General features: G+C 22.9%; 4 protein-coding genes across 6 annotated transcripts in view; 1 reads left to right on the top strand and 3 right to left on the bottom strand.

Moving 5' to 3' along the window:
* The window catches only part of LOC102681927 (histone deacetylase 6), a 7,927-nt gene extending 6,314 nt beyond the window's left edge, over window positions 1–1,613 (bottom strand). Inside the window, exons 1-4 of one of the 3 annotated variants that reach the window (XM_031509972.1) lie at window positions 1,308–1,613; window positions 659–835; window positions 166–588; window positions 1–82 (exon numbers count right to left, since the gene is read on the bottom strand). In XM_031509972.1, coding sequence (XP_031365832.1) covers window positions 1–82; window positions 166–588; window positions 659–835; window positions 1,308–1,310 — 685 coding nt within the window. In that variant the 5' untranslated portion in view covers window positions 1,311–1,613. Of the gene's footprint in view, window positions 83–165; window positions 589–658; window positions 836–1,150; window positions 1,284–1,307 lie in introns of those variants that run through there. The other 2 variants (XM_031509970.1, XM_006607772.2) reach the window with 2 other exon arrangements.
* Window positions 1,614–1,998: 385 nt separating this feature from the next.
* LOC102681788 (mitochondrial intermediate peptidase) lies at window positions 1,999–5,450 on the top strand. The gene is made up of 10 exons (XM_006607770.2): window positions 1,999–2,172; window positions 2,295–2,557; window positions 2,648–2,834; window positions 2,933–3,012; window positions 3,085–3,273; window positions 3,369–3,510; window positions 3,635–3,973; window positions 4,295–4,516; window positions 4,608–4,838; window positions 4,919–5,450. Exons 1-10 carry the CDS (start codon window positions 2,035–2,037, stop codon window positions 5,210–5,212), a joined length of 2,085 nt encoding a protein of 694 aa, XP_006607833.1. The 5' UTR covers window positions 1,999–2,034; the 3' UTR covers window positions 5,213–5,450.
* A 1,817-nt stretch (window positions 5,451–7,267) lies between these two features.
* LOC102681660 (cullin-4A) lies at window positions 7,268–11,784 on the bottom strand. Its single transcript, XM_006607769.2, has 11 exons — window positions 11,275–11,784; window positions 10,255–10,618; window positions 9,978–10,166; window positions 9,762–9,908; window positions 9,487–9,673; window positions 9,220–9,412; window positions 8,850–9,151; window positions 8,490–8,720; window positions 8,124–8,402; window positions 7,903–8,055; window positions 7,268–7,822 (listed from the first exon to the last, which is right to left on the bottom strand). The coding sequence occupies exons 1-11, from the start codon at window positions 11,576–11,578 to the stop codon at window positions 7,727–7,729; spliced, it is 2,445 nt and encodes an 814-aa protein (XP_006607832.1). The 5' UTR covers window positions 11,579–11,784; the 3' UTR covers window positions 7,268–7,726.
* An 869-nt stretch (window positions 11,785–12,653) lies between these two features.
* The window catches only part of LOC102670787 (adenylate kinase), a 1,862-nt gene continuing 1,102 nt past the window's right edge, over window positions 12,654–13,413 (bottom strand). Inside the window, exons 3-4 of the mRNA XM_006607774.2 lie at window positions 13,212–13,379; window positions 12,654–13,115 (exon numbers count right to left, since the gene is read on the bottom strand). Of these exons, the coding sequence (XP_006607837.1) occupies window positions 12,879–13,115; window positions 13,212–13,379 (405 nt within the window). The 3' untranslated portion in view covers window positions 12,654–12,878. The remainder of the gene's footprint in view (window positions 13,116–13,211; window positions 13,380–13,413) is intronic.

Below are 13,413 nucleotides of genomic sequence, written 5' to 3' on the forward strand. Positions count from 1 at the left end.
CATTTTGGATTTCTCCTTTGCAAATGCTTTCTACTAAATTTATTGTTGAACCCACGGCTAATAGAGACAATCGATAAGTAGACTAGAGCAATTTTAAATGATTTAAATATAAATATTTAAAATGAATATATTGTTTTACTTCATAATTAATAATTATTTACATACAGGATGTATATAAATGGCATCATATTTTGATGATAATAATTCTAAATTATTTGTATCTGTACACCCATCAGTACTCTTTAAAATATCTATTTGTTCTTGACTATGTTTCATAAGTATTTCATTCTCTGAAGCTAATCTCGGTGTTATCAACTTGCATCTATTTATTAAGCCCAATTCTTCACATCTCTGTAAAACTCTTATCAATCTAGCAGGACATTCTGGATAATTTGAATCCCAAAGACATTTATGTTCTGCCATAGAATGATCAAATACAATACCAGTTTCCATTCTTTTTATATTATATGCATCAATAGCTTTTTGATATATATCATGTATAAAAACATTATTAGATTTTTTTCCTTGTAATATACGTTGTTGAGCTGCTTCACGTTTAGCTGCTATTAAAGCAGCAGATGGACGAACCTAATCAAATGAAAAAAATAAAAAATTTACAATTATCATTAAATTATTCTTTTATGATTTTTATATTTACATTGAATACTTTTGTAGATTTTTTGACACTTTTCTTATCTGTCGTAGACATAGTATTTTTAATATTTTTAATATTATTTGTTTTCTTTGAATTTTCTATAGTCTTTATTAATTCAATCTCACTGTCTGCTAATTGTTTAACAGCAGTGAATAAATCTTTACATATCATAGAATTAGACTGCAAGAAAACAAAACGAGATTAATTTTAGATAAGATAAATATAAATGAAAAATAAAAAAATAAATTTCAACAAATAAATGTAAAAAATAAAAATAAATATATTATTCTGAATTGGATAATATATATATATATATATATATTAATTTTATATGATATTGTAATTTAATTTAAGAACAAAATAATTTATATAAAAAAAAATCAAATATTATAAATGATTATTAAACATAAAAATAACATAATTGAAAAAATTACACAATTCAATAAAATCAAAAATAAAAATATGTCTAATTATATAAATTAAAAAAATTATTACGGAATAAATTAAGTGATATCAAGTAATATATGAACAATATAAGATATATCCTTGATAGTACACAAGAACATATACCCCTTCTACTTGATATATAGAAACCTCTTATATTCGTTTTGTTTAAATAACTACATATGATTGAAAAAATTAATTTTCTCACCATTTATATTCGTAAATAACCTCAAAATTTAATAGAAAATTGAATTATCTAACAAATTATTTCAATAAACAAATCATGCTCAAATAAAAAATTTTTGAACTTTTGTCAATCAAAAGAAATTTATTTTATAAATTGAATATTTTTTTTATTAAAACATATCTATTCTGTTTTTTCTTCATTTTCACTTTCAATTTTATTTTCATATAATTCTAATAAAATTTATATTTTTACTTGTAACACCATTTTTAACTTGTAACTACAGACTTAGTTAAAATCACAGTAATGCCATCATCCAGTCAAAAATAGAATCATATATCTTAAGATTGTTACTTTCTGTTAAGTACACTATATAAATCATTATACATATTTATAACCTCTAGCATATCGTTTTCTAATAAATGTACAATAACAAACTTATTTTATTTTTAAAAATATTTTTGTCATTTCATAAAAAATAAATATTATAATCAAATGACTATATGACTATATGTGAAAATAAAGATTAAATAATTTATTAATAATTTATTTTATTTATTTTTTTATATATGAATTATTCTATTATTTAAAAAAATTTTAATTACATGTTTTATCATTATAATTTAAATTAATATTCAAAAATTTGCATAAAAATTCTTTAAATTGTGTTTTGACTTATAATATTTTGAATGAATATAATAATTTCTATTCTTGAAAACTTTTAATATATTATAGTATATTATTATAAAAAATGATCCAAATGTTGAAGAAACAATTTCCAAGAAATTGCAAAAGATATAGGAATGTAAATACATGGTCATCTCTTGCAACAGCATTCAATTCTATTAATAAAGAAAAATATGGATTTGATTTTTTGAAAAAAGAAACTGTGAGTATATTTTTTACATTATTATATTTTTTATATTATTTTAAAAAATATATATTTTTTAAAATATTCATAATTATTTGTATAAAATATATTAAGTTTTAAAATTTTGATATTTTTTATAGGGATTATTTGGAATATCTGAATTAAAAACATCAGAAGGATTTAATGTTTTAAGAGATCAAGCAATATCTCAAACAGATGCACTTATAGCAGAAGCTATGAGTCAAAATAGAAAACGAAAAATGGTAGAAATTTTTGATGATATGTCTGATACATTATGTAAAGTTGCAGATTTAGCAGAGTTTATTAGAATTGCACATCCACAAAAACAGTTTGTTACAGCTGCAGAGAAGACTTGTCTCTCTGTTAGTGGTATTGTAGAGAAGTAATTACTTTTAAAAATATTAAAAAAATTAATGAATATTTATAATTTTTTCAAAAAAATAGTATAAAAATTATTTACAAATTTTTTTAGATTAAATACTCATCGTGAATTATATAATGCATTGAAACACATAGTATATAATGAAGATATTCAGGAAACATCTATAGTAGATAAACATGTTGCAACATTATTCTTATCTGATTTTGAATTATGTGCTATTCATTTACCAGAATCTATAAGAGAAAAAGTTGTACAATTGAATTATTATATATTACAAGTATATAGATTAGTATATTTTATTTATTTATATAAATGTTTATACTATATATATATATATTTAAAAACATCTATTATATAATTTTTTTTTCCAAATAGATAGGTCAAAAATTTATGACAGGTGCTAGTAATACAAGAGCAGTAGATTCTAGTATTGTTCCACCTAATATAAGACAATAGTAAGTTTCGTAAATAAATAATTTTTTCATTTAAAATATGAGATTTAAAATGTTTTTTAAAAAATATTTTAGTTTCACAGAAAAGGATAATAAAATATATGTTCAAGGACTTTATGTAGATTCTCCTAATTGCTTACTTAGAGAAACAGCATATCGTATATTTCTATATCCTGATGAAGAACAAGAATATCTTCTACAAGAACTTTTAAATTCTAGATATACTTTGGCTAAACTATGTGGATTTTCATCTTATGCTCATCGGTAGATCATAAATATTTATTGATAAAACTAAAATTAACTAAAATTAATATGTATTATTTGTATACTTATATGTATTAAAAGTAAACAATTTATAGAGCTGTTAAAGGAAGTACTATGGAAACACCTGAAGTAATATATGAATTTCTTAATATCTTAAATGATAATTTAAAGTCTAAAACAAAACAAGATTTTAATGAAATGCAAAAAATGAAAAATATTGAATCACCTATAAAACAGGTTTAGATATTTATTAGATATTATTTATAATATTTTTATTTAAAAAAATGTTATTATATATATATATATATATATATATATATATAAATTAATAATTTACATTATTTTTTATTTTTTATAATAGAAAATAATGCCATGGGATACAGCTTATTTTACAGCAAAAGCAAAAAGAAATTGGTTAAATATATCTATTACTGAATTTGCACCATATTTTTCACTTGGTGCTTGTATGGATGGAATTAATATATTGATACAAGCATTATATGGTATCCGATTGGAATATGTACCAGTTTTATCTGGTGAAGTTTGGGCAAATAATGTACATAAAATTGTTGTAATAGATGAAAATGAAGCAGTTTTGGGTTACATATATTGTGATTTTTTTGAAAGAGAAGGAAAACCTAATCAAGATTGTCATTTTACTATTAGAGGTGGAAGGCAATTATCTGATGGATCTTATCAGGTATAATTTAAATGAAGAAAAAATAGAAAATTTATATAGAATATATACATACATAAGGTACTCATTATAACAATCACATAATTTTTTAGAATAATCCGATAAATATTTTAAATAAAAAGATTAGTTAGTATTTTGATAAGATAACTTTAATTTTCTAGTAAATGTGTTTTAATAACTTTTACAATTGCTAACCGAGTGTTGATTAATTTTTATTTAAATCATTTTTTTTATTAATTTAATAAAATAATGAATACCTTGTATATATACATTTTAATTTAATAATATTTTTCATTATTATCATTATTCAAATGTTTATTTTAGAATCCTATAGTAGTATTAATGTTATCATTACCAGTTCCAACATGGTCCAAACCATGTCTACTTAGTCCTTCTTCTGTAGAAAATTTATTCCATGAAATGGGTCATGCATTACATTCTATGCTAGGTAGAACAAAGTACCAGCATGTAACAGGAACTAGATGCAGTACAGATTTTGCAGAAGTTCCAAGTATTTTAATGGAATATTTTGCAAGTGATCCAAGAGTAAGTTATTAAAAATTATAATCAACTTTTTAAATAATTTTTAAATAAATTTTATCATTTATAATTTATATATATTAATATATATTATTAGGTTGTATCCACATTTGCTAGACATTTTCAAACTTTTGAACAAATACCAATAACATTATTAGATAAATTATATGCTTCAAAGAATATATTTTGTGCTTCTGAATTACAAAATCAAATATATTATAGCATGTTAGATCAAGTTTATCACAGTGGACAATTAGAAAAGTCATCAACTGAAATTTTGAAAGAAATACAAGGAAAATACTATGAACTTCCTTATATTGAAAATACAGTATGTAATTTTTTTTGTTTAGTTTTTATAATAATTTATTATAAATCATAAAAATTATAAATAAAAAATTATATTTTTAGGCATGGCAATTAAGATTTTCTCATTTAGTTGGATATGGTGCGAAATATTATTCTTATTTAGTATCTCGAGCAATTGCTTCATGGATATGGCAAACATATTTTCAAGCAGATCCTTTCAATCGAATGACAGGCAATCGATATTGGAAAGAATGCTTAGCACACGGAGGTGGAAAGCTTCCTTCTAAATTAGTATCTGATTTTTTAAATAAACAGGCTAATGCTAATAATCTTGCAAAATCTTTGCTTTACGAAATTGATATAAAAACCAAACACGTAGAAAAATTAAGAGAATAAGAAAACCGCTAAAAAAGATTATATATTTAGAAAAATATCTTTTTAAAGATATGAAATACTTATAAAATTTTCTTGTATATAATTTTTTTAACAAAATAATTTTTCATGATAATTTATAGTACGTTTAAGATAAGTATTGTAAAAATGCATCGTTATTTCAATCGTAATTGTAAAAACATAAATAATTTTATAACTTAATATTTTATCTTGTAAATAAAATGTAAATATCATGCACAAAACATAACTTGAGTTTTTTCTTTTATTTTATTACAAGTATGGAATCTTATCCTATTTACAATCTGTTAAATCTACGAACGATTACACAAAAATAAGTTTTTGAATGTAATACAGAGGAAACGCAGTATAAGGTAATTTATGAAATTTAATTTATATAATTTAAATCATTTATAATTTTCTTGCATTATTTCTAAAAGAAATCAAATAAAATAACAAAATTCTGAAATAACATGAAAATATTATCTTTTTGAATCTATTTTAAAATGATTTCTTTATATGAATTTACCATGTACTGCGTTTGGGAGATAGTTTTAATATATATTAAAACTTTTCATAGGATTTGCATTAAAATTACCTAATGGTTCATCAACATTTTTTTTGTTTATACAAAATTTCATTAATAAGCTATTTCATAATTACACATAAAATGACTGAACAAGCCACTGGATGATTCAAATTTTATTGATTGTATTAATAATATATTTATTTATATATATATTTTCTTTTTTTCAATAACAATCGATTTCTACGTTATGAAATTCTGTTTTTTTTTGAAAATGTTTTCTTATGTAGTTTATGGAATATAATTAGATATTTGTATTCACAAAAAAGCACTGGACCTTCTTTTTACAATAATTTTTTGTTTTCATCTTTAAATTACAGTAAATAAGATAATAAGAAATTCTGTATTCGATTTAGCATATAGTTACAGTAATTTTATTTATACTTTATCTTGCTAGAAATTTTATTTTGCACAGCATTTACATGAATAATAAATTATTTCTTTAACATTCATTTGTGAAATAACCTTGTAATACAGAGTTACTAAAAAAAAAAATAATTTTACATAAAAAATAAAGAAATATGTTAGCATATTAAAAGCATAATTTTAAAATTTCCTGAAATATTAATAAATCATAGTTAATGAAAATACTGTAAAACATAATATTTTTGCAATCTACAAATTGAAAAAATTTATTCTAAACGGAATTATTAAAATTTTTAATTTATATTATGATCTATATAAAGTAAATTGATAATTAGTCAAGAATAATTTATATCACATTGATTTTTAATTTATATATAAAGATAGAAGATTCATATATTTTTATAAACTTGTACTTTATCAAGCTATAATTCACTCAAAAGATATGCAAAAAGTAAGTATCAAGTAAATATGATATTATTTGTATTTATATTTAAATAGTTATTATAATTTATCATATGTAGTGAAAATTGTAAAGCTAATGGCAGAGTACTTATTTTATAATAATATGAAACACTTTTATTATTTGTTCTTTTTATCTTCATAAAAAAGATACATTTGTTAGTAGAGAAAAATACATTAAAAAATATTAATTTTAATAATATGCAGGTTATAAATAAAACATGCACTATTTGAAAGATGTTTCATATTATTATTAAATTTATTATAAATTTACATATGTATTGCTTTACTATTTTTTTTTTTTTTTTTTTTGACAAAAATGGACATTATTTGTACAAATTGTATGTGTTTTCCTATTGGATTTATAAACTCTGTATTATAAGGTAATATACAAAAATTTGTTATAGAAATTCATAATATTATGTTCTTAATAAGATTTCTTCAAATATTTTTTTGTTCATTTTTTTCAATATGAACGTACCGTAGTTTTTCCTTTTCGGTATTCTTAAAATTCTGTAATGAAGTACTTTTTTATGTAATGAACATATTCAGTACATGAATTATTATTTCATAATATATTTTCTATTTGTTTAAAATTATTTCAATGACCAGTTTAATATCAATAATACACTATCTCTTCTATTTATTATAAATAACGCATTCCTATTCACTTTCGGTCATTGCAATTTTTTTAATTCTTAGAATATTCTATGTTATCTTCTTAGACCTGTATGCTGTGAAAAACTGTTCTGCATAAAAAACTGTTGATATATTTAAATGCTGTATTAGATATTTTGCACATGGTCCTTTTTTAGCGAAATCCATAAACAGAAGAATAATAACAGTAAAGCACTATCTTAAAAATGACCTCAATTGTCCAGTATTCATTACGCACTATAAAAACCGAATTTATAGAGTCCACTCTATTTTTTTTATTAACTGATCACATAATGCAACATTATGCTAATATTCAATCAGTTATAAGTTTTTCATTTTTTTCTTGTTCAACATGTCACATTCACAATGAGCAAACACCAAAACAAATTGGTTTTTTTGCTAAAAAACACAGTGACCACCCAGTCTAAAATGACTTTGGTATTTGGTTCAGGTTATGCAACATAATTGTACTCATTTGCATTATCTTTATCTCGTTCCATATAATCCCTATCTATGAGAGATTCAATTCTCTTTTTTAAATCTGCAGGCTGAAAAATTTTTTTCATAATTATATAATTCAATATATTTAAAATCTTCATAATATATATTATTTTATAAACCGCAATACCTTTACAGGAAACTTAAGTTGATTGTATAATTCACTAATCAACAAATTGTGCGAAAGTGTTTTTCTCATTTTCATAATTCTAACAATAGCTGCATCTATCTGATATTGTCTATCTTGATATACTCTTTCCTCTGTAGCTTTTTGTTCCTCATTCTAAAATAAATAATACATTTTTTAATTATGTATTATGTAAAAAAAAATAATTATTTAAAAGATCATACCGTTTCTTTCATTTGAATTTGATTTATCTTAATTCTGAATAATTTATTTGTAAAGTCTGCATTAAAAACAAATCTATCATTATCTGCAACATCCCTTCCTCTTGGATTTTTTTGTAACACTCTGGCTTTTCCACAAGCTAAAGATTGTAAAGTTCTTCTAAGTTCACCATCTTCTATATTTGTTGCTGCTTTTATATCTTCCAAGGACAAATTGTCAGCATCATTAAACAAAATTAACACCAATGCTTGAAACAATGAAACTTGAAGTTCTTTGTTGCCCTATTTTGACATTTAAGTGAAATATTTCTATGGAATATATAATTAACTATTTAATATAAATTTAATACATTCATATATCAATAATACCTGATTAAACCAAGCTTTTAATACACAATGCCCTAAAGTAGGTTGCCATTGCAATTTTCTACCACTATGTTTGCCCAAATAAAATTTATTAAATACATCTTGATATTGAACCATTTCTGGTGGTAATGTTACTTCCATTACAGGATATGTTGGCCAATAACCCATTGTAAGTATTGAAACAGTTAAATCCAAATTACTAGCAGACAATTCACTTTGCAAATTTCCTGCATACTAATTTAAAATATAAAAAAAGTTTTACAATCATATAATTAAATAAATAATATATAAAAAATAATTTGTAAATGTATTAAATTAAAAATAAACTAAAAATAAATAATTAAACATAAGTTTTATTATTACCTGTTTAAAAGCAATATTAATATCTTTACTAAGTTCCATATCTTTGAACATTCCTTCCAATTTACTAGTAAAACCTCCTCCACATTCTTGTTTTAATTTGGATAACATGGATTTTTCAGCATCAACAGAAGCTGATTTACCAACTAATAAACGTTTAGCTAAATCTTTTTTATAAAATGCTTCAAATACATCTTTTCCATGTATAAATCTAAACAATACCATGATTTTATCTAATAATCTTTCCAATTCTTCTTCTGTTGCTTCTTTATTACCCGCTCTAAGTTTACAATCAACAAATTTCGCTATAATTAAAAAAAAATAAATTAAATATGGATAATAAATATTATTATTCAAATAAATACAATATTACCTATTAATTCAGCAGGTTTATTCGCACGTTGATTAATAAAAGCTTCAAAAGCTTCCTTTAAACTGTTTGCAAATTTCTCATTTTTATGAAAACATGTGTTAACTATATTATCCATTTTATCTTTGAAATCTAAGAGTTCTTGAACCATAGTTTTATCTTTTTCGGGATCTATAACTATGGTTTTACCTTTTTTCTATGAACAAAAATAAAAAATGTATCTATTACATATAATTAAAATTGTAAATATTTGAACAATTTATAAAATACCTTAATATAAGAATTAAAGTTTAGACAAAGTTCTACAAGGCCATTTTTCACTCGACTATATAAATTATAAAGTAAAGATAAATCATTAATTCTATTTTCATCCAGTAAACCACTTAATCCTTTTTGTAAAATGCTGGTAATATGTTCAGACAATAATTGCTTTTCTACTGTGTGTATTAAGGACCATCTATAATATTAAATTAATATTAATTAATAATAATACTATAATTAGTATAATTAGTTAATTATTGATATGATATAAAATAAATATTCACTTTGTAGATGCATCCAAATAATGTAACAAACGTTCATTTTCTTCTTGAAGTCGTTTGTCCACATGTGCTAAGTACTCAGGAACATCATGTTCATTCATCAGTCGTTGTCCTTCAGCAGCATATAGTCTTTCAGTAGCAACCAAAAATCTATAGAAATAAAGACTTAATAAAATATATAATATATATGTATATATACATATATATATAAAATCATACTTAGTTTCAAAGGCATCTTGGTAGATTTGTAGATCTGATAACATTCTTAACAATGATTTAAGAAGTGTTCTATCCACTGTATCACCTTGACGTTCTTTTTCTATGAGCATAAGTAATCCTTCTACTGTACGTGTTTGAACTAAGTTATTCAAAACAATATACACTCTAAACAAATGTAAACCCATATCCCTAAAATAATACAAATACTGAGCAAAAAAATATAAAAAAATTTATTTTTAATAATTTTTAATAACATTTTTAAATTTTTTAAACATACCAAATGGATAAAATACTTGGATTTTGTAATACATATGTTCTATCCAAATATAGAAAAATACTTCTAATCATAATCATTTGTCTGCAATGTGATTGCCAACATTCATTCATTTTTTTTAAGAATATATGCCTATCCATTGATTCTGCTAAAAATTGTTCTATATTTGCTTGCACATGTGCTTCTGTTAACCTTGTTAACTTTGTATACAATGTGGATGCCATTTTATGATTACACATATTTTCAACTGCTTGATAAAGCTCTTCTAATGAATAACGAATACTCTTGCTAGTTTGTATTGCTATTACAGCTTCTTGTAATTTTTCCCATGTCTGTTCTTGATAATTTTCTGGTAATTTTGGTTTATCTATATAAAATTTTTAATATAATATTTGTATTTATTATTATTTCTTATATAAATATAATTTTCATTCTATAAATATTTTTACTTATTAATATATTTTTTATAATCAATATGTATTAATAATACATATATAGGATACAATGTCTTTTATATCCTTTTTTTAAAAAATAATTTATTTTAAAATAAAATAAAAAAATAATAATAATAAATTGAAAAATATAAATTGAATCATAAATACGTTTTAATTTGAAATTTCTATTATTACTAAAATAGCTCATTCGTACTTATTCTTTATTTTTATTTAATAAAATTAAAAATATAAATACACGAACTAACATATTTAATTAATTATACAATCAATATGAAATTTTTAATAAATATATAAAGAACAAGTAATGCGTCTTAAAGACGTTTATTCATTTCATTCTTTCATGATGTCAAGTTAGGTTATGTCAGCTTATTTTTATTAATCGCATTTAGAATTAATTTGACCTTCGTTAAATAATATGAAGCAAAAGAATATCACAAAAATTACAAAATCATGTTAAAAAAGATGTCGTAATCCACGAAGGCACATTGCCAATCATAAATTACACCAAAAATCTTCATGAACAGTAGCAGCTGATTTTGAGGTTAAGTAGTCCCATGGTCTTGCTTACTTTTGAAATTTTTGATGACGAGTTTTCTAGCTGTACCAGGTTTTGCGCTTGCCAAACTTGGTGAAATCTTGTTGACGCCGTTTGGATTCCCAACAGTTAAAGCTGAGAAATTGGCTCTCTTTTGGGTATCAGTCGTGGCTGCAGCCGTATCCGTCATGTTTTCAATCTCGTTGATCTCCGTGACCGCAACGGCGGACAGCTTGCTGCGTTTTGCAGCACCAAAATTTAACACCGCTGCGTGATCAGCAGCCGTCCTCTTCACCTGTGCTGTGGCTAGAACCTGAGTTCCCCCGAGCCTAGACATATGCGTGCATCACTCGGCCACCGGCCCTCAGCACACGGAAAACACAGTTTTCCACTGAGAAATTGAAAAAATTCTCCTTCTCTGGTTCTACCCCTTTATCCCTCCAATCGACAAGCGGAAAAACTTATTTATCCCAAACTCTGCTTCTCACAAAACTCACGAACAATTGGCAATCTATGCACATGCGCGATACATTACGCGGCGCTCTCCGCGCGCTTACCGCGCACTTTTAATCATTATAATTTCATTCACACTTTTTTCAAAGAAACAAAATAAAATATTTTAGAATATTAGAAATTTTATTCTATATTTCAATATACATACAGAAATATTGTATACTAGTATATATTTGAATTATGGAAAATAGATTTTAGTATATGTTGTATTTTATTTTATAGCCATCTTGGAAAATTATCTAAGAATGCACAAACATTTTAATCTAATGTATTACTAATATATCTTAAAACATATATTATCTTCTATTCATACATTTCTTTCTTTAGCTTTAAAATGCAAAATTAAAATTTATAAAACCATATGTGCGTATAAAATATTATATACATATATATATGTATATGTATATAATATATATATATATGTATTAAAATCTTACATAAAAAATAATATTGAAATTTTATTTTTTTAAAATTTTATCATTTATATTTACATTTTATATAAATATCCTAATTATTGGATTTTTTGTTTCATATTAAAAATTGCCAAATATAAACTTAAATTAAAAAAAAAAATGTAAGAAATAATATATTTTATACAAAAGATATAAAAGTCTTAAGAAATGTATGTTTCAAAATAAACATAATAGCAAAAGTAACAAAAGAGTAGAAAAAAATGAAAATATATTCTATAATAGAATTTTAAAAAACAAATAATGCCTTTTATTATATAAAAATAAATGTCATTTGATTATGCAGTCAAATAATAAATCATATGTCAAAATATTAAATTAAACTTGTTCTATTATTAAAATGTGTGCATTTGACTTATTAGCTTGTGATAATGTTTTGAATATATAAATTGTTGGCAATTAAAATAATATTAAAGTCATATTAATTTTTTCCTTTTTTAACATTTTGTCTTAAATATACTCTATAGATATACAAAAAATATATATTCTATTGATTAAAAGTAGCATAAATTGTCTTTATATTCAAAATCATATTAAAGTGTGCTAAATTTTACTGAAAGTTATTTTGATTCTAAAACTATTTCCCATTAACTACATATTGCCCTTTTACTTACAAGAAAAAAATGAGGTGTAATTTTTTTTTCATTGAACATCTTAAAAGAATCGACTAAAGAAACCTTTTTTTTCCTGTTGTTTAGTTGCTTTTAGGAAAATGCAATCAATATCTTTAAAAACATCTTTACTAGATCGAGCTGCATTAACATAATAGTGAATCCCTTGTAAAGCATAATAATCGATCAAAGGTACAGTTTCTGTATGATATGTGGATAATCGTTTCTTCAATGCTTCTATATTATCATCAGATCTTCTAATTAATGGTTCTCCAGTAATCTATTAACAAAAAAATTATTTGCAGCTCAACATAATTTTTAATTTCATTTACAAATTGTAATTATAAATTTAATAAAAATAATTATTATTGCTTACATCATCTTTCATATATTCTTTAGGAGGAGCAAATTCTTCATGGTATGATCTACCACTTTTAGCATGAATTAAACGACCTGTGATTCTTTTTATTAACAAATTATCATCAATTCCAAACTCTACCACAGCATCTAATTTAGTTTGTCTCTTCTTTAACATTTGATCAAGCTGTTTAAATAGAAAAAAAAAATAATTTATATTA

Source organism: Apis dorsata, unplaced genomic scaffold, assembly GCF_000469605.1.
Source record: "Apis dorsata unplaced genomic scaffold, Apis dorsata 1.3 scaffold_19, whole genome shotgun sequence".
In the NCBI taxonomy this organism is placed as follows: Eukaryota; Metazoa; Arthropoda; class Insecta; order Hymenoptera; family Apidae; genus Apis; species Apis dorsata.

Bases quoted from the DNA above. Each gene is read 5' to 3' on its own strand.
- LOC102681788 (XM_006607770.2), top strand. From the start codon at position 2,035: ATGATCCAAATGTTGAAGAAACAATTTCCAAGAAATTGCAAAAGATAT. The intron at 2,558-2,647 runs GTAATTACTTTT...AAATTTTTTTAG, and splicing joins GTTAGTGGTATTGTAGAGAA to ATTAAATACTCATCGTGAAT. The intron at 3,013-3,084 runs GTAAGTTTCGTA...AAAATATTTTAG, and splicing joins CCACCTAATATAAGACAATA to TTTCACAGAAAAGGATAATA.
- LOC102681660 (XM_006607769.2), bottom strand. From the start codon at position 11,578: ATGTCTAGGCTCGGGGGAACTCAGGTTCTAGCCACAGCACAGGTGAAG. The intron at 9,413-9,486 runs GTATTTTATAAA...TTTTGTTCATAG, and splicing joins ACTTTAATTCTTATATTAAG to AAAAAAGGTAAAACCATAGT. The intron at 8,056-8,123 runs GTATGATCTTTT...TATTTATTTTAG, and splicing joins AAATTCAAATGAAAGAAACG to AATGAGGAACAAAAAGCTAC.